At 37.1% G+C, this 27,619-nt stretch overlaps 1 protein-coding gene across 6 annotated transcripts in view; it reads left to right on the forward strand.

Annotated features, from left to right (window-relative positions):
* The window catches only part of NME7 (NME/NM23 family member 7), a 278,798-nt gene that overhangs the window by 216,308 nt on the left and 34,871 nt on the right, over nt 1-27,619 (forward strand). For 4 of the 6 annotated variants that reach the window (XR_014843894.1, XM_021089441.2, XM_085022464.1 and 1 more), the window contains one exon: nt 6,003-6,110. Coding sequence is in view for 5 of the 6 variants with exons in the window: in XM_021089441.2 (XP_020945100.1) it covers nt 6,003-6,110 (108 nt within the window). In the remaining variant the exon portion in view is untranslated. Of the gene's footprint in view, nt 1-6,002; nt 6,111-22,789; nt 24,967-27,619 lie in introns of those variants that run through there. The other 2 variants (XM_085022465.1, XM_085022463.1) reach the window with 1 other exon arrangement.

Below are 27,619 nucleotides of genomic sequence, written 5' to 3' on the forward strand. Positions count from 1 at the left end.
GAATAGCAGCTTACCACTTCATGAGTAGAGTAGGTGTTTAATATTGTGTACTTCATTCCCAGGAAAATTATGAGGAACAGAAAGAAAGTAATGCATATGAAATAAAAATAAATTCATCCTTATTTCCTAGTTTATACATTTGGTTAATACATTTATAACTGATATTTGCTGGAAACCTTGAAAGTAAGACTTAAGTAATTAAATTAACGCATGACTTTTTTTCTACTGTTTTTATTAAGGTGTAGTTGATTTACAAAGTTGTGTTCATTTCTGCCACATTATTTTTATACTCTTTTCCATTATGATTTATCTCAGTATATTGAATATAGTTCCCTGTGCTATACAGTAGGACCTTGTTGTTTATACCTTCCATATGTAATAGTCTGCATCTTCTAGTCCCAAATTCCCATTCCATCCCTTCTCCACAACTCTTCCCATTGGCAACCACAAGTCTGTTCTTGTCTGAGTGTTTCTCTTTTGTAGATAGGTTAATTTGTGTCATATATTAGATTCCACATATAAGTGTATATGGTATTTGTATTTCTCTTTCTGACTTATTCATCCATGTTGCTACTTCCCTTATCCATCCATGTTGTTACAAATGGCATTATTTCATTCTTTTTTAAGGCCGAGTAGTATTCCATTATATATATATATAAATATATACCACATCTTCTTTATCCAATCGTCTGTCAGTAGACATTTAGATTGCTTCCATGTCTTGGCTATTGAGAATGGTGCTGCTGTGAACATATGGGTACATGTATCTTTTTGAATTATAGTTTTTTCCAGATATACTCCCAGGAGTGGGAGTGCTGGATCATATGATAATTCTCTTTTTAGTTTTTTTGAGGAACTTCCATGCTGTTTTTCATAATGACTGTATCAACTTACCTTCCCACCAACAGCATAGGAGGGCTCCCTTTTCTCCACACCCTCTTTAGCATTTGCTATTTGTAGCCTTTTGATGATAACCATTCTTATCCATGTGAGATGGTACCTCATTATAGTTTTGATATTCATTTCTCTAGTATTTAGCAATGTTGTACATCTTTTCATGTGTCAGTCATACGTAGGTCTTCGTAGAAATGTCTATTTAGGTCTTTGCACATTTTTGATTGGATTGTTTGGGTTTTGTTATTGTTGTTGCATTGTATGGGCTGTTTGTATATTTTGGAAATTAAGCTCTTGATAGTTGTCTCATCTGCAAGTATTTTCTTCCATTCTGTGAATTGTCTTTTCATATTTTTATGGTTTCTTTTGCTATGCTAAAGCTTATAAGTTTGATTAGGTCCCATTTGTTTATTTTGGTTTTTATTTCTATTGCCTTGGGAGAATACTTGCCTTTAAAATGTGCTTAAGTGATGAAATCACAGATGTGAATGCTGCTTGCATCCTTGCATGATACACCTATCATAATTCTTGGTGATCTCCATATTCGTATGAGTAATCCATTCCATACCTTAGCCTCTCCATCTGCTGTTCTCCTATCTTCCAACCTTCTTGCCCTTCACCTGACCTCAGCCATAATTATACCTTAAAACCGGTCATTATAAATCTCTGTAACCCCCTCTCAGCCAACCTCCAGTAATTCCAATTTTAGGTATCCTATCTCTTAACTTTCTAGCTCTTATCTCCTAACACACTGATTTCCATAATCATTTCATCCTACTAGGAGTTCTAATCCATTGATCTATCTTCTCATTGTCTCTCACCCCTTTAATCACCAGGGCCTCACTTACTTTCCTCCTCAATTAAAAAGTTTTATGTGCATCATTATCAATATTCCCTTACATACACCCTCAACTCCCTTACCCCTCTCTTGTGTTGTTTTTCTCTTGTTTTGTTGTTGTGTGAAACCCTAACCCTTATTACATTCAACTTTCTGCGTAACCTTCTCCTGTGCTCATGCAGCTGAACATGACTGGAGAAGAACACACAGTTCTCCCTTTACATTCATGGTCACTAACCCCAAGAGAGCCCTTAGTGCTACTGAGCAATCATATTCATTTTTCTAGTCCATTTACTTTCCTGTTCTCTTGAAATGTATCTCATACCCTCTTTTCTCTCCTCAGATCCCCAAAACCTCCTCCTCATCCTTCTTCTCAGCTGATGACAATCTTGCTGACTTTTTCATTGTAAAACAGAATGATTCAAAAGAAAATGACAAGAGGGAACTTTAGAAATGTTCTAAAAGGATGATGATTACCGAGTGTACATGCATTTGACGGAATTCATGGAGCAGTACACTTAAAACCAATGTATGTTACCATATGTGTGTTATATCTCAGTAAAAATTAAAAATAGAGAAAGAACTTCCGTAAGTTCCCACTATTCCATAAACTCACATAACTACACTTGGGCCCATGTACGGTCTTGAACTCAAGGTGAATGTCCCACGCTCTTGGATAAGGCCAGCTCCTCTACTTACTCACTTGCTCTCATCCCTCCAGCAATTCTCTCTTCTCCTTTATGCTTCATCAGTTTTTCTCTTTGTTGTATCATTCCTATCAGCATGGAAACATGCTCTTATTTTTCCCACTTTAAAAGCAATATCCCCTCCTCTTCCTCAAAAAAAAAAAAAAAAAAACAAAACAAAAACAAAACAAAACAAAAAAAACCTCTCTCTCAATCCTGCTTCTCTCTCCAGTTACTTCTCTGTTTTTCTCCCATTTGCAGTAAAATTCCTCAACTTAGTTGCCTGTATTCACTTTCCCAGTTCTTCCACTTTCATTTTCTTTTGAAATCATAATAATCAGTCTTTAACTTTTCTCCCCTTCTCTGAAACTGCCCTTGTCAAGGATATCAGTGACTCCATTTAGAAAAATCTAATAGTCAGTTCTCAGGCTTTACCCTACTTGACTTAACTGCAACATTTGACACTGTTGATAACTCTGTCCTTGATGCTTTTCTTCACTGTCTTCTAGAAAAGGACACTCCTGCCTTTCTTCTTACCAAGCTGGCTTTTCCTTCTCAGTCTCCTTTGCTCATCTCTCCTCATTTCCTTGACATTTTAATAATGTGATGCCCCTGTGATTCCTCTCCTCATTGCCTTTATGATCTTATCTAACCTGTCACTTTATTTATTTATATTTGTCTTTTTTTAGGACCACACTCACAGCATATGGACCTTCCCAGGCTTGGGATCAAATTGCAGCTGTAGCTGCTGGCCTACACCACATCCATAGTAATGCCGGGTCCAAGCCATGTTTTCGACCTACACGACAGCTCATGGCAACGCTGGATCCCCAACCCACTGAGTGAGGCCAGGGATCAAATCCACATCCATATGGATATTAATCGGGTTGGTTACCATTGAGCCATAATGGGAACTCCTTAACCTATAAATTTACATACCATATATATGCTATTGACCCTAAAATTGTTATTTGGAGTGTGGAACACTTCTCTGAACTCTAGACTCATAGCCATGTATTTGAGGCAACTCAAACTTAGTATATTCAAAGCCAATATCTGGGGGACTTGCATTGCCAGATGAAGACATATAAAGTTATAGTTAAGACAGTGTAAGATAGATGTAAAAATAGACAAAAAGTCCAATGGAACCAAATAGCAAGCAGACCCATACATACATGAATACCTTGATATAACAGAGCTATTGTTTGAGATTGCTGGGGAAAAAGAGAAATAAGTCAATAAATGGTGGTAGGTAGGGGAGTTAAATATCCAAATGGGAAAAATGAAAATGGATATCTACCTCACATGATAGTCAAAGTCAATTCAAGGTGGATCAAGAACTTAATGTGGAAAGCAAAACTCTAAAAGTTTCAGAAGACAGTAGAGATGAGTATCGTTATGATCTTGGAGTTGGGAGTAATTCCTTAAGAAATGAAGCATGGAGAGTTCTGTAATGGTCTAGTGTTTAGGATTTGGTGTTTTCACCACTGCAGCCCAGGTTCAAGCTGCTACATGCAGTGGCAAAAACCAACAAGAACAACAAAAACCTCACAAATCATAAATGTAAAGATTACTTTTATTAAAATTTAGTGTTTCTTATTATCATAAAAACAAAACTTAGACAAGCTACACACTGGAAAAAGATATTTTGCATTATATATAACTGACAAAAAATAGAATTCAGAATGTATTGCGGAAGTTCTCATTGTGGCTCAGTGGTAATAAGCCTGACTAGTATCCATGAGGATACGGGTTTGATCCCTCGCCTTGCTCAGTGGGTTGATGATCTTGCGTTGCTGTGAGCTGTGGCGTAGGTTGCAGATGCAGCTTGGATACTGTGTAGCTGTGACTGTAGTGTCGGCCAGCAGCTGTAGCTCCAATTCGACCCCTAGCCAGGGAACTTCCATATACCACAGGTACAGCTCTAAAAGGAAGCAAAAGAAAAAAAAAATTTGTGTTAAGAATAACCATTAGGGAATTCCAGTTGTGGCTCAGTGGGTTAAGAACCCAGCATAGTATCTGTGAGGATACAAGTTTGATCCCTGGCCGTTCTCAGTGGGTTAAGAATCTGGACCGCAAGCTGTGGCATAGGTTGCATATGTGGTTAGATCCAGTGTTGCCGTTGCTGTGGCATAGCCTACAGCTGCAGCTCCAATTCACCCCCTCGCCTGGGAGCTTCCATATGCTGCAGGTGCAACTGTAAAAAAAAATAATAATAATAAAATAAAAGAGTAACTATCAAAAAGAAAAAGAGTAACACAATAGAAAAATTGAGAAAAATTAAGAACAGGCATTTTACTAAAAGTAAGGGATATATATGAAAAGACACTCAATTTCTTTAGTAATCAAGGAAATGCATACTAACACAATGAGATACCATTTCACACTTGTTAACATGCAAATTTTAAGTCAATATCAAATGTTGGCTTTGCTGTGGAGATGGAAATCCTTGTGCACTGATGATTGAGGCTTAATTGTTCCAACCATTTAAGAAAATTGATAGTACTTAGTAAACCTGAATACATATGTTCCCTGATTCATTAAAAACTCTTGCGCATGTGCACCATGTACAAGAATGCTTGTAGCAGAGTTGTTTGTGATTGGGTGTGTGTGAGAGCTAGAGAGAGAGAGAGAGATGGGGAAGGACAGAGAGACATGAGAAGAGAGAAGAAATTAATTGAATGTCCATTAACATGCAAATGAATAAAGTATGCTCTATCATACTTACGGTAATAAAAACAAGTGAGTTACAACTGCGTATATTTACATGGACAAATGTGAAAAGTTGCCTTAAAACTGAAAATAAGCAAATCTTTGAGTAAAATTGATATTAATGTTAACCTCTGGGTGGATATAGGGATAGTGTAGAATGAGGATGGGGTACACAGGGCCCTTGTAAGTTATTGTAATATTAATTCAGCTTAATAATAGGCACACAGGTATTTTTTTGTTGTTATTTTTAAATATTCATGTGTAGTAAACATCTTCTTTATGTATATTTCAAAGTTAAAATAGGAGTTTTGAAAATTTCTAGCTTAGAAAAACAGACTGTTAAGTAGGTCTAAGTAGGTCATTGATAGGCCTACTTCTTCAATTTTTTAAACCTATGCTTCCTTTTACCCACAATTTTATGAGTTATTTGTAACCATTTTTCTCCTAAATTTCACTAGCATTAAACTGATACAACTGTAACATTTTGAAAACTCTTTTGCAATCAATGCCATCACACTAGTTGATTTTAGATCTAGGTGTTAGATTATCTGTTGTCTTTATAAAATACAAGTCTTTCGCAATAATGAACTGGGTTCATATTTTTTGTGATTCTCATGTGTTGATAAAAAAGGTGTTATTATTATTGCCCTTTTAAAATAAATTGCACTGGACTTTACATTGGGCCAAAAAAAAGTCTTATTTTTCATTCCTCAGTTTTCATACATTTATGCTATTTCCAGGAAAAATCAGTACCAACAATGTATACATGTATTTCATTAACCAATAATTGCAAGTGATTCTAAAGCTGATGATTTTTTAAAATTAACACTACATGGCTGACTTTAATGTATATGTTGATGTGTGTTTAATAGGAAATTGCCCGGCATTTACGCCCTGGAACCCTCCGAGCAATCTTTGGTAAAACTAAGATCCAGAATGCTGTACACTGTACTGATCTGCCAGAGGACGGCCTATTAGAGGTAAGATAAAGAAGAGTAAACATGCTATTTATATTTCAAGCTCATAAATAATCTCAGCAGTTCTAGTGTGTAAGGAACTTTTCAGTACTCTTGGATTACAGTATTCTTTAGCCATTTGATAACTTCAGATTACAACTTTAAAGGATCAAATTGTAGGATGCTGTATGTAATTGGGTAGTTTTCAAAGAATTAAGATATTTTTCTGATTGGTATATATTATAGTTTATTTTTTTTTAAAGTAAAGAACTATAACGTTGGTTAAATAATGTGAAATTTGTTTTAAAAAACAGGTAAAAATACCATTACCTTAGGTTTCTAGTCATGAGGATTTACCAATGAAATTGAGAAGTCGAATATGCAATAGGAGGGTATTAAAAGTAATAGCAGCCATTTATTGGCTCTTTTTATATACCAAATTCTATAATAAATATGACAAATTCTTTGTATAAATTATTCCATTTAATCTCCACAAAATTCTAACAGGTTGGCATTATGTCTAGTTTGTCAGGAAAATGAAATAGAGACATCCTCAAATCAAACAGCTACTATAGGACAAAGCCATATTTTGACTTCTCGTCTGTTTAATTAACATAAGAAACAATGAAAAAAATTACAAGAAAATATAAGTGAAAATGTGTATGATTTGGGATTAAGAAACTCATTTCAAGGAGTTCTTGTTGTGGCTCAGTGGAAATGAATCCGACTAGTATTCATGAAAATGAATGTTCGATCCCTGGCCTTGCTCAGTGGGTCAGGATCCAGCGTTACCGTGAGCTGTGGTGTAGGTCACAGACATGGCTTGGGTTCTGCGTTGCTGTGGCCATGGCCATGGCAAGCAGATGTAGCTCTGATTCAACCCCTACACTGGGAATTTCCGTATGCTGCAAGTGCAGCCCCAAAAAGCAAAAAAAAAAAAAGTCATTTCACAGCCAAAGGAAAGAAATTTTGAAGGAAAGATTAGTATTTTTAACTTCTTACAAATTAAAAAAAAATTTGTGTGTCAGAAGGAGCTAAATGAAAAGACAAATGATAAATTTAAGTGATTAAAGCATGAATGACAGAAAAAGAATTGATATCCTTAATAATATTTATTTTAGTATTATGTTTTCTGTTAAATCTCTCAGTCTTTGTGTGTGTGTGTCTTTAAAGTTGTATATAGAAAAACCTTCCCCAACATTTTATTTTCATTTTCTTACAATGACATATTCAGCTTACTTGGAATTTATGACTTATGGTGTGAGGTATGGATCTAGTCAGCTGTCACAACATTGTTTATTAAATCCTTCTATTCTTTCATTGTTATTTTCCACTTATTAAATACTTATACACACCTATGCCTGTTTCTGAACTTGCAGTATTATTATATTTGTGCCAGAAAAATATTATTTTTATTGTTGTAGTTTACAGCTTTATTTGTTTTTTCTTTTTCTTGTTCATTTTTTTATTACTCAATGAATTGATAACATTTATAGTTGTATAAAGATCATCACAATCCAGTTTCACAGTATTTCCATCCCACAACTCAAGCACATCCCCCTATCCCCCATACTGTCTCCTCCAGAGACCATAAGTTTTTCAATGCCTATGAGTCAGCATCTGTTCTGCAAAGAAGTTCATTGTGTCCTTCTTTCAGAATCCACATGTCACTGATAGCATTTGATGTTGGTGTCTCATTGTCTGACTGACTTCACTTAGCATGATAATTTCTAGGTCCATCCATGTTGCTAAAAATGCCATTATTTCTTTCCTTTTAATGGCTGAGTAATATTCCATTGTGTACATGTACCACATCTTCTTGATCCACTCCTCTGTTGATGGACATTTAGGTTGTTTCCATGACCTGGCTATTGCAAAGAGTGCTGCAATGAACATCAGAGTACATGTGTCTTTGCAAGTTGTGGTTTTCTCTGGATAGACGCCCAGCAGTGGGATTGCTGGATCAAATGGGAGTTCTATGTTTAGTTTTCTGAGGAATTGCCATACTGTTTTCCACAGTGGTTGCACCAATTTACAATCCAACCAACAGTGTACTAGGGTTCCTTTTTCTCCACACCCTCTCCAGTACTTATTGTTTATAGACTTTTTGATGATGGCCATGCTGGCTGGTGTAAGGTGGCACCTCATCGTGGTTTCAATTTGCATTTCTCTAATAATGAGTGATGTTGTACATCTTTTCATGTATTTTTTTGGCCATCTGTATGTCTTTTTTGGAGAACTGTCTGTTTAGATCTTCTGCCCATTTTTTGATGGGGTTGTTTGTTTTTTTGGTATGAAGCTACGGAAGGTGTTTATAAATTTTGGAGATTAATCCCTTGTCAGTTGATTCACTTGCAAAGATTTTCTCCCATTCTGTGGGTTGTCTTTTCATTTTGTTTAGGGTTTCCTTTGCTGTGCAGAAACTTGTAAGTTTAATTAAGGCCCATTTGTTTATTTTTGTTTTTACTGTCATTACTCTAAGAGGTGGATCTGAGATGCTGCTGCTGTCGTTTATGTCAGAGAGTGTTTGGCCCATGTTTTCCTCTAAGAGTTTTATAGTATCTGGTCTTATATCTAGGTCTTTAATCCATTTGGAGTTTATTTTTGTGTATGGTGTTAGGGAGTGTTCTAATTTCCTTCTTTTCCATGTGGCTGTCCAGTTTTCCCAGTACCACTTATTGAACAGGCTGTCTTTTCTCCATTGTATATTCTTGTCTCCTTTGTCATAGATTAGTTGGCTGTAGGTGTGTGGGTTTAATTCTGGGCTTTCTCTCCTGTTCCACTGATCTATATGTCTGTTTTTGTGCCAGTACCATATGGTTGTTTGTTTTGTTTTTGTCTTTTTTTTTTTGCTATTTCTTTGGGCCGCTCCCGCAGCATATGGAGGTTCCCAGGCTAGGGGTCTAATCGGAGCTGTAGCCCCCGGCCTACACCAGAGCCACAGCAACGTAGGATCTTTAACCCACTGAGCAAGGGCAGGGACTGAACCCGCGACCTCATGGTTCCTAGTCGTATTCGTTAACCACTGCGCCACGACGGGAACTCCTGGTTTTGATGATTGTTGCTTTGTAGTATAGTCTGAAGTCCGGAAGCCTGATTCTTCCAGCTCCATTTTTCTTTTTCAGTATGTCTTTGGCTGTTCTAGGTCTTTTTTGTTTCTAAACATGTAGTTTACAGTTTTAAAATGTTTTCTTGGTTATTATCTTAAATGTATTGCTCAAAATGAACTGTACATGAGTTGACCAAGTTCTTTATCCTACCCCACAGGTGCCAGTAGATCTTGACTGACATTATACTGTATTTGTATATTAATGTGGGGGTGACTTTATCTATAATAGTTCTCCAACTGCATATATCATATGTCCTTCTTTTATGCTTCTTTTTTATATGAGTCTTAGACATAGCCTATTAAATTTATTTCTATCAATTTTTGTTTTTTGTTGATATAGAAAATGACTTTGATAGCTCCATTAAGATTTTCTGTTATAGTCCAGAATGTCAATCTGCTAAAATCTTATCCAAACTGCACCCTAGTAGAAATTTAGACATAAACAATTCTAAAATGTAAAAAAAAAAAAATTAATTTTTAATTATCCAAAGGGTTAAATTTAACTTTAACTTTACATTTATTTTATAAATATTCCATTTACCATCCGATAAATTAGGACCTGTAAATTAGACTTAAATTCAGACTATTGTTCAGTGAAATTGAAATATTATTAACCATGAATTTATGGCCATTAAAATATTATCTAAAGTATGCCTGTGATTTTGCTCATGCAATTTGAATTAGATTATTACTGCTGCAGTTTACAAAGCCATTTACTAAATGATTAAAATCTTTCTAATCTAACTGCATGGAAGATTTAATTGCAAATTAATGGCTGAGAGGATTAATCAAAAACCTGAAGTTGGAGCTCCAATAGCTCCCTTTCACATGGCCAATGATTCATACTTGATATGACCTGGAATAAGTCACGTTTTCTTCCCATACCTCACTTCTCTTATCAATAAAATGGAATAAAGAGGGCTGATACCATCAAGGAATGTTCTCCTAGTTAGGCATTAACAGTTTGCAAACTGTTACTTAGCTTTAAATGATAAGATATTATAAAAAATACTATGAAGTCTAAAGAGTTATCTGCTCATAGGCTTTAAAGTGAAGTTCAGAGTGACACAGAGACAAATTCTCTGTCCAGGGAAGCACTTTGTACTTAGATCTACTCATCATTAAGGGAACATCCTTTAGCTGTAGAGTGACCATAAAATGTATTGCCCAATCCAGAATTAATCAAACAGAATGTTAGGACAAAGAGTATAAACCAGAACTGTCATGGGCACAGTAGAATCATGGGTTCCCTAGTTATATGGCAAGAAGGGAACAAGCAACTTCTTTTTCTCATGTGATGTTTACTGAGCTAAGTTTGTGTCATAATGTGTGAGCTCAGAAAGTAAGGTTTCACTTTATGTTTTGTCACTATCCATTATTTACTTATTCTTATAGCAAACAGTTATAGAATATGTTTTACTTGCTAACTTTGTGACAGGATTTCAAAATCAGACATTTCCTGTCCTCATTGAGCTCACTGTTGAAATTTGAGAGCTCAAGGATCTTAGCATGAATACAGAAATCTGATTTCATTAGGTGTTGTTACTGTGACACAACCACTTTTGTGGTTATAGGGGAAATAGCAGCTTCTGTAGAGGAGGAGACATTCTAGGATATTATTTTACTGGTAACATGCACTGAGGACTTTGTTGGTAATAATTATAAAGAGTTTAAATTCATGCTTTAAAGGAAGAATTAATGGAAAAATGTTTAGCATAATTCATAATAAAAGAAATATTTTCTACTAATAGCAAAGACTCTTTAAAGTAACAATGGCCACTTCTGATAAGTTGGTAAGTCTTCAGTAAAATAGATACCTTCATATTGCTGGTGACAGCCATGTGGCAACAGGTATTGAAAGCCATGGGGTTTTTCCATTTACTTTTTCCCAGAATTCTTCTATGTGGAATATCATCAAAGAAGGAGGGGCAGCAGCAGACTACTAAATGGAACGTTATCTGCACAAATGTTCATTTAAAAAGTACTTGTAATTCATATTGGGAATAGGATGCATGTCTAGAGATATGTCTGATGTTCTTTCCTCTGATTAAGCTTCCTTGACACCCATAGTCTGCATCAGAGCACCAACTGTGTGTTTTCATAGCACTTTGCTTTCCTCTAATACAGTAATGTAGTCAAGAGTCAACATAGCTCTGTACTCCAGGAGGAGTTACTCATTTCATTGTGTACAGATACAATTCTGTAAAAAATGATAATAGCAGTACCTGCCCTATCAAATGGCATAGTGTTTAGCACATGATAGTTGCTGAACAAGTGATAATTATATTATTATTATTACAGCACATTTCCCCATGAGACTTCGTACTCATCAGAAAGAGATTCTATCTTGCCTGGCCTGTAGAAACTCTTTAATAAGTCATTTTTGAAGGAAAAGACAGAAAAGTTTGGTTAAATAAATTAGGTTCATGTACTTAGTACAAAAGTATATAATGTTGGTGATGAAGCAGTGGTTTCTAGCCTTAATTTCCATGTTGAAATCACCTAGTCAGTTTTTTAAATACTATGTCCAGAGCCATCCTTAAAGATTCTAATTTTTTAACGTAATTTCAAGCTTAGTGTACAAAACTTTTTAAAATAAATGTTTGTGGTTAAGTGCCATTTCTCTGAATACTTTAGTGTGTATTTTTAAAATTAAGGGACATTTTCCTATATAACCACATCACAGGCATCCAATTTAGGAGACTAATAATAGTTTCCTGACTAAAACATTACTACCATCAAATCTTCAAACTCCATTCACATTTCACCAATAAATAGCAAATGGATCTTTAATAGCAAAATGATAAAGGTCAGACTCATGCTTTGCATTTAGTTTTCTTCTTAATTTCTTACAATATAAAACAGTCCCTCAGATTTTCCTTGGCTTTTGTGACCTTGACACCTTTAAAGATAATAAACAGAGATTCTAATTTAACTGATCCATTTATTCCTTTCCTCATCAGAAACTTTTCTAGATGGCGTCCACCAACAGTTCTAACAAGATACTGACATTTATTTTATCATATGGGATATATTTCTTGTGCAAAAAGTCATTCAATGGCTCTCCATTGTCCATGAAAATGTGTGATGCCTTTTTGATTTTGAATCCACATTGCATAGGCCTCCCTTCTGCTTCCCTTTCAGTGTTAGATCTCCTCCCACCCCTGTCTCTGATGGTACTTCTAAAGGTAAATTTTACTTCTCCTTGCTTTATTTATCTTTCCTAAAGCTTTATGGAAAAAATATATACATTCCTCTGCCTTTTGTCTTACTTCTGTAGTCTTTTCCCAGACCTGTCTTTCTCTGATCATCTCCAACACTTTCCATGCACTATTATTGAAATTCTCAATATTACCTAATAGAAAATTCAGGAGATGGGATTAAGATGGCAGAATAGGACTGGAGCTCAACTTCTCTCCTAAAAACAACAAAATTTACAACCAACGCAGAGCAATCTTCAACCAAATGGAGCAGAAATTTCAAAAAGATATCCTACTTCAGAAAACAAAGAGGAGGACACATCAAGAGGTAGGAGGTGTGCTTATAAGCAAGCCCATACCTCCCAGGTGGGAAGCCCCACAGACTGGAAAGTAACTGTACCACAGAGACTCACCTACAGGAGTGAGAGTTCTGAGCCCCACATCAAACCCCCACGTATGGGGATCTGGCACTAGGAGAAAGAGCCCCCGGAGCATCTGGCATTGAAAGCCAATGGGGCTCGTGTGCAGTAGCTCCATGGGACTGAGGGAAATGGAGACCGCATTCTTAAAAGGCACACACAGACTTTCACATGCACCTGGTCCCAGGGCAAAGCAAAGTTTCCATAGGAATCTGGGTCAGACCTGACTGCAGTTCTTGGTGGACCTCCTGGGAAAACAGTGGTGAATGTGACTTGTTGTGGGGAAGGACATTGGGAGCAGAGCTCTTGGGAATATTCATCAGCATGCCTTTCTCTGGAGCTGGCCATTTGGGGAAAATCTGGCCCCATCCATCAGTGCTGAGAAGCCCCAGGCCAAAGAACAGTCCAGGTGGGATCACAGCCCTGCCCATCAGTAAACAGGCTGCCTAAAGATCCCCCAGGCACACAGCCGCCTCTGATCTCACCCAGAGACAAAGGCCCACCCACCAGAGGGATAGGAATCAGCTCCACCTACCAGTGGGCAGGCATCAGTCCCTCCCATCAGGAAGCCTACTGCAAGCCCCTGTGCCAACTTCAGCCACAAAGGGGGCAGATGCTAGAAGCAAGAGAGGTTATAACTCTATTATTTGTAAAAAGGTCACCACACCAAAAACCTATAAAAATGAAAAGACAGAGAACTATAACTCAGATGAGGGAGAAAGAAAAAACCCCAGAAAAACAGCTAAGTGATCAGGAGATTCTCAGCCTCCAGGAAAAAGACTTTAGACTGTTGATGCTGAAGATGATGCAAGACATTGGAAATAAACTGGAGGCAAAGATGGATAACTTACAGGAAACACTGAGCAAAGAAATACAAGATATAAAACTTAAGCAAGAAGAGATGCAAAATACAGTAACTGAAATAAAAATTTCATTAGAAGCAGCCAACAGCAGAATACTGGAGGCAGAAGAACAAATAAGCGAGGTGGAGGACAGATTAGTGGAAATCACAGAGGCAGAAAGGAAAAGAGAAAAAAGATTGAAAACACATGAAGAGAGTCTCCGAGAACTCTGGGATAATGTTAAATGCACCAACACCTTATTATAGGGGTGCAGAAGGAGGGAGAGAGACAAAGGGACAGAAAAAATATTCAAAAAGATAATAGCCAAAAACTTCCCTGACATGGGAAAGGAATCACTCACTCAAATCCGGGAAGCACAACGAGTGCCATATAAAATAACCCCAAGGAGGAACACCCCGAGAAATGTATTAATTAAACTGACTGACATTAAAAACAGAAAAAATCTTGAAAGCAGCTAGGGAAAAGAAACGAATAACATACAAGGGAACCCCAATAAGGTTATTGGCAGATTTTTAAGCAGAAACTCTGCAGGCCAGAAGTGAGTGGTATGATATACTTAAGGTGATTCAAGGAAAAAACCTCCAACCACTATTACTTTACCCAGCAAGCCTCTCATTCAAATTTGAAGGAGAAATCAAAAGCTTCACAGATAAGCAAATGCTAAGAGAATTCAGCAACACTAAACCAGCTTTACAACAAATACTAAAGGAACTTCTCTACACAGCAAAAAAAAAAAAATTCCACAACCAGAAACAAAAATTCCACAAATGACAAGGCTCACCAGTAAAGGTATATATACGATAAAGATATGAAATCATCCATGCACAATTATGCCACCAAAATGAGAAATCGTGAGAAGAGGAAGGTACAAATGCAGGACACTGGAGATGCATTTGCAAATAAGAGACCAACAACTTAAAACAATCTATTATATATATAGATTCTTATGTCAAAACTTTAGAATAACTGCAAACCAAAAATCTACAATTTATACACAAACAAATAAGAAAAATCAACTCAAATACAATGCTAAAGAGAGTCGTCAAACCACAAGAGGCGAGAACAAGAGAAGAAGGAAGAAAAAAGAGCAACAAAAACAAATCCAAATTAATTAATAAAATGGCAATAAGAGTATATATATCAATAATTACCCATTAATGGACTAAACACCCCAACCAAAAGACATAGACTGGCTGAATGGATACAAAAACAAGACCCATATATATGCTATCTTCAAGAGACCCATTTCACTTCTAGGGACACATACAAATTGAAAGTGAGAGGATGGAAGAAAATATTCCATGCAAATGGAAATCAAAAGAAAGTTGGAGTAGCAATACTCATATCAGACAAAATAAACTTTAAAATGAATATTTTAAGGGACAGGGAAGGTCACTACCTAATGATCAAAGGATCAGTCCCAGAAGAAGATATAACAATTTTAAATATCTATACCCCCAACATAGGTTCACCACAATATATAAGGCAACTGCTAACAACCTTAAAAAGAGAAATTTACAATAACATAATAATAGTAGGAGACTTTAGCACCCAACTTATAGTAATAGACAGATCATCCAGACAGAAAATCAATAAGGAAACACAGGCCCTGAATGAAGCCTTAGACCAGATGGGCTTAATAGATGCTTATAGGATATTCCATCCAAAAGCAGCAGAATACACATTCTTCTCAAGTGCACATGGAACATTCTCTAAGATTGATCATATCCTGGGCTACAAATCAAACCTCAGTAACTTTAAGAAAATTGAAATTATATCAAGCATCTTTTCTGAACACAACACTATATGACTGGGAATCAACAACAAGAAAACTGCAAAAACCACAAACATGTGGAGACTAAACAACATGCTACTAAACAACCAATGGATCACTAAAGAAATCAAAGAGGAAATTAAAAAAATACCTAGAAGCAAATGACAGCAAAGATACAACACTCCAAAACCTATGGGATGCAGCAAAAGCCATTCTAAGAGGAAAGTTTATACCAATACAAGCCCATGTCAGGAAACATGAAAAAGCTCAAATAAACAAGCTAACTTTACATCTAAAGCAGCTCTAGAGAGAAGAACAGATAAGGCATAAAGTAAGGAGAAGGAAAGAAATCACAAAGATCAGAGCATAAATCAAAGAAATAGAAACGAAGAAAACCATAGAAAAGATGAATGAAACGAAAAGCTTGTTCTTTGAAAAGATCAACAAAATTGATAAACTATCCCAGAGTGTCAAGAAAAAAAGAGGACTCAAATCAATAAAATTAGAAATGAAAAAGAAGAAGTAACAATGGACATCACAGAAATGCAGAGGTTCATAAGAGACTACTATATGCAACTATATGCCAATAAAATGGAAAACCTAGAAGAAATAGACAAATTCTTATAAAAGTACAATCTTCCAAGACTAAACCAAGATGAAATGGAAAGGATGAACAGACCAATCAGAAGTACTGAAATTGAAACTGTGATTATAACCTTCCAACAAACAAAAGTCCAGGACCAGATGGCTTCACAGGTGAATTCTATGAAACATTTATAGAAGAGCTAACAACTATCCTTCTGAAACTATTCCAAAAAATTGCAGAGGAAGGGACACTCCCAAACTCATTCTGTGAGGCCACCATCACCCTGATACAAAAACCAGACAAAGATACCACAAAAAAAGAAAACTACGGACCAATTTCACTGATGAACACGGATGCAGAAATCCTCAACAAAATACTGGCAAAACAAATCCAACAATACATTAAAAGGATTGTACATCATGGATTTATCCCAGGAAGGCAAGGATTCTTCAATATCTGCAAATCAATCAGTGTGATGTACCACATTAACAAACTGAAGAATAAAAACCTTATGATCCTCTCAATGGATGCAGAAAAAACCTTTGACAAAATCCAACATCCATCTCTGATAAGAAAAAAAAAAAAAGAACCCTTCAGTAAGTGGGCATAGAGGGAACCTACCTCAACATAAGAAAAGCCATATATGATAAACTCACAGCTAATATCATTCTCAGTGGTGAAAAGCTAAATGAATCCCCATCGGGATCAGGAACAAGACAAGGATGTTCACTCTCACCACTACTATTCAACATAGTTTTGGAAGTCCTAGCCACAGCAATCAGAGATATAAAAGAAATTAAAGGAATCCAAGTTGGAAAGGAAGAAGTAAAACTACTGCTATTTGCAGATGACACAATACTCTACCTAGAAAATCCTAACGACTCTACCAGAAAACTGTTAAGAGTTCATCAATGAATTTGGCAAAATCACAGGATACAAAATTAATACACAGAAATCGACAGCATTTCTATATACTAACAATGAAAGATCAGAAAGAGAAATTAGGGAAGCAATTCCGTTTACCATCGCATCTAAAACAATACAATACCTAGGAGTAAAACTACCTAAAGAGACAAAAGAACTGTACTCTGAAAACTATAAGACACTGATGAAAGAAGTCAAAGATGACACAAATATATAGAAAGACACAATGCTCGTGGGTTGGAAGAGTCAATATCAACAAAATGACTATACTCCCCAAGGCAATCTGCAGATTCAATGCAATCCCTATCAAATTACCAAGGACATTTTTCACAGAACTCAAACAAAATATTTTAAAGTTTTTTTGGAAGCACATAAGACCCGGAATAGCCAAAGACATACTGAAAAAGAAAAATGGAGCTGGAAGAATCAGGCTCCTGGACTTCAGACTACACTACAAAGCAACAATCATCAAAACCATATGGTACTGGCACAAAAACAGACATATAGATCAGTGGAACAGGAGAGAAAGCCCAGAATTAAACCCACACACCTACAGCCAACTAATCTATGACAAAGGAGACAAGAATATACAATGGAGAAAAGACAGCCTGTTCAATAAGTGGTACTGGGAAAACTGGACAGCCACATGGAAAAGAAGGAAATTAGAACACTCCCTAACACCATACACAAAAATAAACTCCAAATGGATTAAAGACCTAGATATAAGACCAGATACTATAAAACTCTTAGAGGAAAACATGGGCCAAACACTCTCTGACATAAACGACAGCAGCAGCATCTCAGATCCACCTCTTAGAGTAATGACAGTAAAAACAAAAATAAACAAATGGGCCTTAATTAAACTTACAAGTTTCTGCACAGCAAAGGAAACCCTAAACAAAATGAAAAGACAACCCACAGAATGGGAGAAAATCTTTGCAAGTGAATCAACTGACAAGGGATTAATCTCCAAAATTTATAAACACCTTCCGTAGCTTCATACCAAAAAAACAAACAACCCCATCAAAAAATGGGCAGAAGATCTAAACAGACAGTTCTCCAAAAAAGACATACAGATGGCCAAAAAAATACATGAAAAGATGTACAACATCACTCATTATTAGAGAAATGCAAATTGAAACCACGATGAGGTGCCACCTTACACCAGCCAGCATGGCCATCATCAAAAAGTCTATAAACAATAAGTACTGGAGAGGGTGTGGAGAAAAAGGAACCCTAGTACACTGTTGGTTGGATTGTAAATTGGTGCAACCACTGTGGAAAACAGTATGGCAATTCCTCAGAAAACTAAACATAGAACTCCCATTTGATCCAGCAATCCCACTGCTGGGCGTCTATCCAGAGAAAACCACAACTTGCAAAGACACATGTACTCTGATGTTCATTGCAGCACTCTTTGCAATAGCCAGGTCATGGAAACAACCTAAATGTCCATCAACAGAGGAGTGGATCAAGAAGATGTGGTACATGTACACAATGGAATATTACTCAGCCATTAAAAGGAAAGAAATAATGGCATTTTTAGCAACATGGATGGACCTAGAAATTATCATGCTAAGTGAAGTCAGTCAGACAATGAGACACCAACATCAAATGCTATCAGTGACATGTGGATTCTGAAAGAAGGACACAATGAACTTCTTTGCAGAACAGATGCTGACTCATAGACATTGAAAAACTTATGGTCTCTGGAGGAGACAGTATGGGGGATAGGGGGATGTGCTTGAGTTGTGGGATGGAAATCCTATAAAATTGGATTGTCATGAGCTTTGTACATCTATAAATATAATAAACTCATTGAGTAATTAAAAAAATTAAAAGATACAGAAATATACTTAATGGCATTAAAAAAAGAAAATTCAACTTATGGTAGGAAGTTAAAGTATGTTTGAATTTTGCTTTCTGTACACCAAAATGATCCCCCTTAGTCATTCATTCAGATATTTACATTAAAAAAAAAAACACTAAAAACAGAGCACTGGGGACACAGCAATAAACAGGTTATGCTATCTCCTGCCCTCACATAGCTTACCTTCTAGGAGATAATAATCATAGTAATTGTTTTTCAGAATGATGAAAATAGAGATCTTCCCTCTGTTTTTCTTTTCCAAATGTCCTGTAATTTGGTTATATCACTTCTATGGTTAAGATAAAAATTTAAGAAATGTATAGAATATTTCACTGTATGTATGAATTATCTGTCAAAAGAAGTCTGAATTTGGAAACCTAATTATTTCTGCATTGATTCTTGTTCTAGTACTCTCTGGACATAATTGAGTTTTTGCCAGAAATAAACATAGGAATAGGGTGAATAAGATGATTGGACAGGCCTGAACTCCATGGCTGTGTTTAGTGTAGGCCTCTGTACACATGACGCTCATAATTTTTCTTCTATCTTGTAGGAAGAGACATGATTTTTACTGGTACATTGTCCAAGAGGGAACAACTTGTACAAAGACAAGAGCAAATAGCTTTCTCTAAGAGTTCTAAAAATAGTTTAGTAAGGCAGGGGCTTTGACCTTGAAGTGGAAAATGACAAGAGATAAGGCTGCTAAAGTCAGCAAGGGCTTTGTAAAATCATATTAAAATGTCTACACTAGACATTAAAAGGGTGCTAGAAAGCCAAATATATCTTTTACACAGGGGATTAGCACAATCCTTCCTACGTTATAGGGGTCACTCTGGCTGCAGTATGGAGGACAAATCAAAGTGAGATGGGGAGGCAGGGGCGGGGTTGCATGGATCAGTCTGGAGGGAGAGAGACCAGGGAGAAGGCTATTAAGGTAATTCAGGGGAAGATTCTGCTAGTCTGAATGCATGTTTTGACAGTAGGGATGGCCAGAAGCAGTGAGCTTCAGATGACATTTAGAGAGGCAGTAGTGACAGCCTCAGAGACAGATTGTATGTGAAGGATAACCTATGGGAATGAGACAAGATGCACTCCTATCTACCAGTGAACATGGTGGTACAGAGACGACTATCCTTGTGATACCAAAACTTCTGAAAATCAAAGTTTTCTCCTAAATTTGATGGCAAAGCCTAACTTGATCTTGTATGTGACTAAGTACCATCCACCCTCCCTCTCTGTGGGAGATCTTTCCCAGGACCCCTGAGGATACCAAAATCTGTGGATGCTCAAGTTCCTTATATAAAATGGCGAAGTATAGTCCACTCTTTGTGCTCATACATGTGGAGCCCACAGATATAATTTTTATATAACCCACCTAATGTGACTATTTACACTTCTGCAGACATATTAATGTATTAGATTATGGAGAACTTCCCAGACTCTTTTTATAATATGTCCCAGTATGGTTGTGGGAATAGTCATCACTTCTGTGTTCCAGGCATGAAGAAAGGGAAGAGTAAAGGGCAAAAGGTGAAAAATGCCAGCCCAGTCAGCACCCTTACCACCCACTTAAAGAAGCTTTTCCAAAAGCCCCACCCAGCAACTCTGCTTATGATTTATATGTTGGAATTTAGTCCCACAACCACCCCTGTCTTCAAGGGGAGCTGGCAAATGTAGTTCCATTAGTTGAGAACATTGCTACCTCTAGCAAAACAAAAAACGAATTTCTTTTAAAATGCAGAAAAGGAGAATGAGCACTGGGGAGGTGAAGAGAGTATTTGCAATAAGAGGTCAACAAGGGTAATGGAGTATTTTTGCCAGGAACCAAGTTTCCAGTAGATCTAGCCTCTGCCTTTCCCTAGTACAGTGGTTCTCAAGTGTCCTCCCCTAATCAGCATTTGCATCACCCAAAAACTTGGCGGGAATGAAATTTTCTGGCCCACCATAGACCTCCTGACTCAGAAATTCTGGGGGTCAAGCCCAGGAATCAGAACTTTACCAAACCCTCCTGGTGATGCCCCTAAATTTTGAGAACTAGATGTCCTAGTGCAGTGGTGCCCAGCTAATGGCATGCATGAAAGTCACCTCTGGAGTTTTTAAAACTGCATGAGCCTAGCACTCTGTCATGGAAGGTTCTGGGTAAAGTAGAGCTTGGATAAACTTCCTATATGTGAATTTTTTTAAATGTTGCAAGTGATTATGATATAGCTAATAATTAAATGAGCATTTGGAAGCCACTGCCCTTCAGACTTTTTGGCAAAAGTTGGTCATGACTCTGCTTTTGAGGGAAACTTAGACTCTGTGAGCAGGCCATCAAAGGGATTATTTTGCTTTGAACATTCGGTAAGAATTGGAAACAGAAATTGGAGGGGAACTGGATTCAATGGATTTAGCTATAGCCAAGGGTTATTACCCTCTCAGTCTCTGAATCCCAGGGAGTCCCAGTCTCTGATTAGGGGAGCCTTTGGCTTCTCAGGAGGGGGCCACGAATGACCTGGTTGATTACCTGGATTTCTTGGGGGAAGGCTCAAGGTTGAGGTTGCCATAAGGAGTAACTAGAGCCCTGGGGCGTGTGTGTGTATATGTGCTTACCTATGTGAGCACTGATGCGGGCTAAGGCTAACAAGGTTGGGGCCCCAGGTCTCTCACAGCTGCAGACAGTTCTCAGAGACTTCAAATCTGCCCTCACAAATGAGCCTGTGGCTCTCAGATGTGCCAGGATCTGAGTCATGTTTTGTCTTTCCACCCTGCTCATTGTGTAAGTGTCTTGGGGGACCTGGAGAGATTCTTATCTCTCTAGCTCCTGCCTGGCATACTGCAGACAATGTCTTTTGGGTAAGTGCATGGGGGAAACAAATCATGAATGGGACTTGTATACCTCCATTTCCCTTTCTCTTTTCATATAGCTGTAATGTCACAGCCTGATGAGGACAATCCCCACTTTCAAGTACCACATGCCACTGTTCTCTCTGCTTACCAGTTATCAGAAAGGTCTACTGCTACCAGCATCTTTTGTTGCTGACTGAAACCTGGAATACATATGTATGGAAAACTGATAGTTTGCATAGAATTTTCTTTCTTCTCAGACATATTTCAAGACTTTACATTAACCTTAAAAATATCCTGAAAATATAAGAAGCATTAGGCTATCAAATCGAAATTCTTGGAGTTCCTCTCGTGGCTCAGTGGAAGTGAATCTGACTAATATCCATGAGGATGCAGGTTCAATCCTTGCCCTCGCCTGGTGGGTTAAGGATCTGGCGCTGCCATGAGCTGTGGTTTAGGTCACAGATGCAGCTTGGGTGTGGTATTGCTGTGGCTGTGGCATAAGCCAGCAGCTACAGCTCTGATTCAACCCCTAGCCTGAGAACCATGTATGCCATGGGTACAGCCCTAAAAAGACCAAAAAAAAAAAAAAAAAAAAAAAAAAGTTGAAATTTTTGTTAATGATGGCCCATTCTGACCAATGTAAAGTGGTACCTCATTGTACTTTTGATTTGCATTTTTCCAATAATTAGTGATGTTGAGCATTTTTTCATGTGCTTGTTGGCTATCTGTATTGTCTTCTTTGGAGAAATGTCTATTTAGGTCTTCTCGCCTTTTTTCTATTGGGTTGTTTGGTGGTTGTTGTTGTTGAGTTATTGAGCTCTTTGTTTATTTTGGAGATTAGGCCCTGTCTGTTGCATCATTTACAAAGATTTTCTACCATTCTGTGGATTGTCTCTTCGTTTAACAAGTCAGCAAATAACAAATGCTGGAGAGGATGTGGAGAAAAGGGAACCCTCCTACACTGTTGGTGGGGATGTAAATTGGTACAACCACAATGGAAGACACTATGGAGGTTCCTCAGAAAACTAAATATAGAACTACCATGTAATCCAGCACTCTTTCATCCTGGGTATGTAGCCAGACAAAACTTTCATTCAAAAAGATACATTCACCCCTGTGTTCATTGCAGTACTAGTCACAAAAGCCAAGACATGGAAACAACCTAAATGTCCACTGACAGATGATGGATTAAGAAGATGTGGTACATATATGCAATGGAATACTACTCAGCCACAAAAAGCACAAAATAATGCCATTTGAAGCAACATGGATGCAACTAGAGATTCTCACACTGAGTAAAAAGTAAGTCAGAAAGAGAAAGACAAATACTGTATTATATCGGTTGTATGTAGAATCTAAAATATGGCATGAATGATCCTATCTACAAAACAGAAATAGACCATGGACAGGGAGAGCAGACTTGTGGTTGCCAGGGGGGAGAGAGAAGGAAATAGGATGTATGGGGAGTTTGGGGTTAGTTGATGCAAACTATTACATTTGGAATGGATAAGCAATGGGATTCTACTGTACAGCACAGGGAATGATGTAATCTCTTGGGGCAGAACATGATGGGAGATGGTTTGAGAAAAAAAATGTGTGTGTGTATATATATATATATATATGTATGTATGTATGACTGGGTCACTATGCTGTACAGCAGAAATTGACACAACACTATAAATCAACTATACTCTGATAAAAATAATTATAATTCTTATATGGTCCAGTTAGTCCTTCATCAGAGTTGGTTATTTTCTCAGATAAAAGAATCTGTAAGGATCAATTTTACATTCCCTCCTATAGTCTGCCACACATGGAGCTCATGTTCCTTGCTAGATTATTTCAATTACTTTCACCTCAGACAGTGCTCACACTGTCTTGGTAATAAATAGATCTCTAATAATTTCACTCATTTAGCATAGGTAGGAGTGTAATTTTTTTATTCAACACAGTAGTGGATCTCTATTAATAAAAAGCTGGAATTATTTATTCTAAATAGTCATGATACCTGTTTACTTCATGGAAATATCTATAAACATTAATACTGTAATACCCATACAGTCATGATGACTGAAATGATATTGCACAAAGGGAGTTCATAGGTCCATAGGTCCATAGGTCTTTAAGTTCCTCAAGCACAACCCTAGCTCCAACTTTCTTTAGATTGGCCATCTTCTCCCTCTCAAAAGTAATAAGCCTAGTCATTTAAGGTCTATATTTAATAGGATTTATCTCATTTTATATAGGCATTTATAAAATCATTCACCATAGATCCTGGGAAATAAGTCAAAATTAATTCCTTTTGTAAATTAATTAAAAACTGTGGAAAATCCATATAAAATAGATGAAGAATAGCTAGAGTAAAAATGACCTGACAGGGCATTTTAAAACCTCTAGGCATTTTGTCTCAACACTTTCTCATCTTTCCTACCTCATTGGGAAGTTGAATGGTTCTCAAACTTTAGCAGAATCCCCTAGAGGTCTTTTTAAACTCACATATTTCTGGGCCCCACTCCAGCATTTCTGATTCAATAGATCTAATTTGCATTTCTAATGAGTTACCAGTTAACACTGAGGCCACTGGTCCAGAGAGCCACACTTTGAGAACCACCTCCCTAGGCCAGAAGTCACTGCACACTCTTACTTGGTTAAGTCAAGTTGTTTTGGTTAATTATTCTCAGACAAGGGGTTTCATAATACTAGGGACATTTCCAAAACTAAACCAAGCAATGAACAACTGTAGCAAAACCCACAATGGGGATAGATATAACAGTTAACTTTTAAAGTTGAAGATATTAAAAAAAAATTGTTTCCCACATCACCATCATTTTGTTTTCAAAGAACATTTAATTGCCAATACCATTTAATCACAGAATAATGGCCTGTCCCTTCAATTGCCTTCAATTAAATAAATTCAGCTTTACTCAAAGGTAACTTTATTGCAATGTCTCACCAAGGGCACGTTAGTGGAAACAGCCTGTGACAGGTACAGGCAAGATGTAGTTGAATTTTCTGTAGATACTTTTAAAACAATAGTATAGGGAGTTCCCGTCGTGGCTCAGTGGTTAATGAATCCGACTAGAAACCATGAGGTTGCAGGTTTGATCCCTGGCCTTGCTCAGCGGGTTAAGGATCTGGCACTGCTGTGAGTTGTGGTGTAGGTTGAAGACGGGACTCAGATCTGGCGTTGCTGCGGCTCTGATGTAGTCTGGAGGCTATAGCTCCGATTAGACCCCTAGCATGGGAAACTCCATATGCCACAGGTGTGGTCCTAAAAGAACAAAAAGACAAAAAAAAAAAAAAAAATCACTAAGAACAGGAAGTGTCAAATAAATGTTATTGTTATTATATTAATTATTATTATATAATCTTTACCATTACCTTTGGCTGTTGGAAAATAAATATAACGGAGTCAACAGGAAGGTTACAACTTTTATGTTGTGCCCGTTAAGTGTCAGGCCTATTAGGCTCTTTCACAGATAATATCCCAGGTAAAATTCTTAAGTATAATTTCACTGTCAGAAACCACCTAATTCTGTTTTTACTAAATACAAAGTATATATAGGTTTTGTTTCAAATAATACATTTTTAAGTGTAAATAAAAGAAGCCTTTCTTTTTTAGTGTAGCCCTTTATGACTGAGTACCAGATTGTCTTCCTTTGCAAGCGATTCAGAGCTCAGTACCCAGGTGCTAGCTAGCCTCAGTACCATAGCAGTTAAACATGGTCCTTTTGGGAGTTGTTGGTTTTGTTTTTTTACCCTCCTGTCTCATTGTATGAACTCTGTTGTCTATCACCTGGCAGTAAAACAAAACTCATGGATGATTCCTTTTTTAGCTGAGCTTTGAGAGCCCAAAGCTAGATGAGCTAATAGCAAGGGAGTGAGAATACATATGTTATCTACACAAGCAAAACTTCCCTTTGCCAATTTATTAAAAACAATCAAAAACTTTCTTCCATTCCTACTGAGTTACTTATCTCTATTTTATAGCCCTTCATCACGATGATCTTCAATTATGTTGACATATGAATCTGAATGGCTACGGTCAATTCATGGTCATTTACCAGAGTGGAGAAATGAAGAGGTTAGCAAGGGCACTTGAAATCCAGAGAGACCAAGGACTGTTTGTCCATTAAGTGCAACTTGTTCACCAAGTGACATTTTATTTTTTTAGTAATAAGTATCCAAGTGGAATGATTTGCTCTTTTGCTCTTAAATTTGTTACTCTTAGCCTTTTTCTTATAGAGCACAAAACTACTTGTCATGGGCTTAAAATATTTTGTAATAAATGAAGATGGTTAAGAATTATGAAGGGACCCAAAGTCACAAACTAGAAGTTAAAAAACTGACTCATTCCATAATTATATAACCTAGATTTGATAAGATTATAATCCTCTAGCAATCAAAATGTGTAACTAAAATAGTACCCTCTCTGAGTTAAATATTATTTAAAACTAATAAATAAATATGCTCACTGGTACTCTTATTTTCTGTAATCCTAGAGTTGAAAGAACTTTCAGAATAGCATTAATATAATGTCTAACTATGTGTACAGGTGTCTTGTGAAAGAAAAGAAAGATGCCAAGCCCAGCACTGATGGGGGTACATGGCTTTGATCCCGATCTCAAGTAAGGGAGACACAGCACCCTTTTTAACCAGAGATATTTGAGTCTCTCTCATAAGACAATAATTCAAGAGGCAAGTGTCAGTTGAAAGGAAAGGAGCTTTAATCATAAAAGCCGGCAATCTGGAGAGAAGGTGGACTTGTGTCCAGAAATCAATTCTGAAGATTCTACTCAGCCATGACAGTTTTTAAAGAGAAAAATGGTGGTGCTGTAGGGGGTGGAGGTGGGGGATCAGTGAATCATCAAGGCAGGAGGTTGGGTTCTGCATCATCCTCCATTGCATGCAGACTGGCAGACTCTTTCTGCAGATATTATCTTGCCTGCGTGATTATCCTCCCTGGAGGACTCTAGGGGGGGCTCTTGGAGGTAGAGAGTTAGTCATTTTCTAACTGCTTAATTCTTCACTCATTTCTTTTTAATCTAAGAAAAGAATGAGCAGGTTAGACAAGGCATGGTGTGCATTCAGGAGAGCCCAAGCCAGGAGTTAGGTTAAACTGCTTAGTGATCTCATTCCTATAATTAGATTTTTTCAAGGTTAGAGGGGAACAGAAATGAGCAAACAGAAAAGGGGCAAAAGAGCTGCTTTCATCACTAGCACATCCGATATCGCATTCACACCAGTACCTCCAAAGGCTGCGTGGTCCCTTCATTTCCCTTACTCTGAAAGAATGACAAGGAAAGTATAACCATTCATTCACTGTCCTTTGCTCTCTGCAGTTTGACCCTGAACTTTTGTCTTTGGTCTGCATGCTGCTTCATTTTTTAGCACGTTAACTAAGCATGATCTCAGTTAATAAGTAACTCTCAGGTGACTAATTGCAGAGTCCTTAAAGAGGAGCCTAGAAAGGATCCTAAAACATTGTTGACCTAATCAAATTCATCCTCTTTTTCATTCATAAAATTTTACTACTGTTCCCACTTTGGTATCAGGGAAAAAGTTGCTAAATGCACTACTGTTCTTCACCCATTAGATAGTTATGGACAAGAGAGAAAGCAGAGGAATAATCTAACAAAGGAAAATATTAGGGGTAATGTTTTAAAGAACAAATGTATTGAGGTTTTCCAGGTTATGTAAAGTTTCTAAAGAAACTTGGAAGGACTCTAATCCTCAAATGTCAAATACCTCCACTACCACATATATGCTAATTTTGTGTAAGAAATTCTCTGTGATAATTCTGCAATTTTCTGTGAAAGAAATGATAATGATAGTTATTTCCTGTTCTCCTTTAACCTGAACAGTCTTTTGCCCAGAAAAGTAGCAACTAGACAACATCTTGAATGTAATCTTGCCCACAGCAAAGTCACATATTCTTTTCTTGCTGCAGATACAGATG

This window comes from Sus scrofa, chromosome 4 (genome assembly GCF_054392235.1).
Source record: "Sus scrofa isolate SSC_HxYL_T2T_F1_AM1 chromosome 4, Sscrofa_HxYL_maternal_Yorkshire_Landrace_v2.0, whole genome shotgun sequence".
In the NCBI taxonomy this organism is placed as follows: Eukaryota; Metazoa; Chordata; class Mammalia; order Artiodactyla; family Suidae; genus Sus; species Sus scrofa.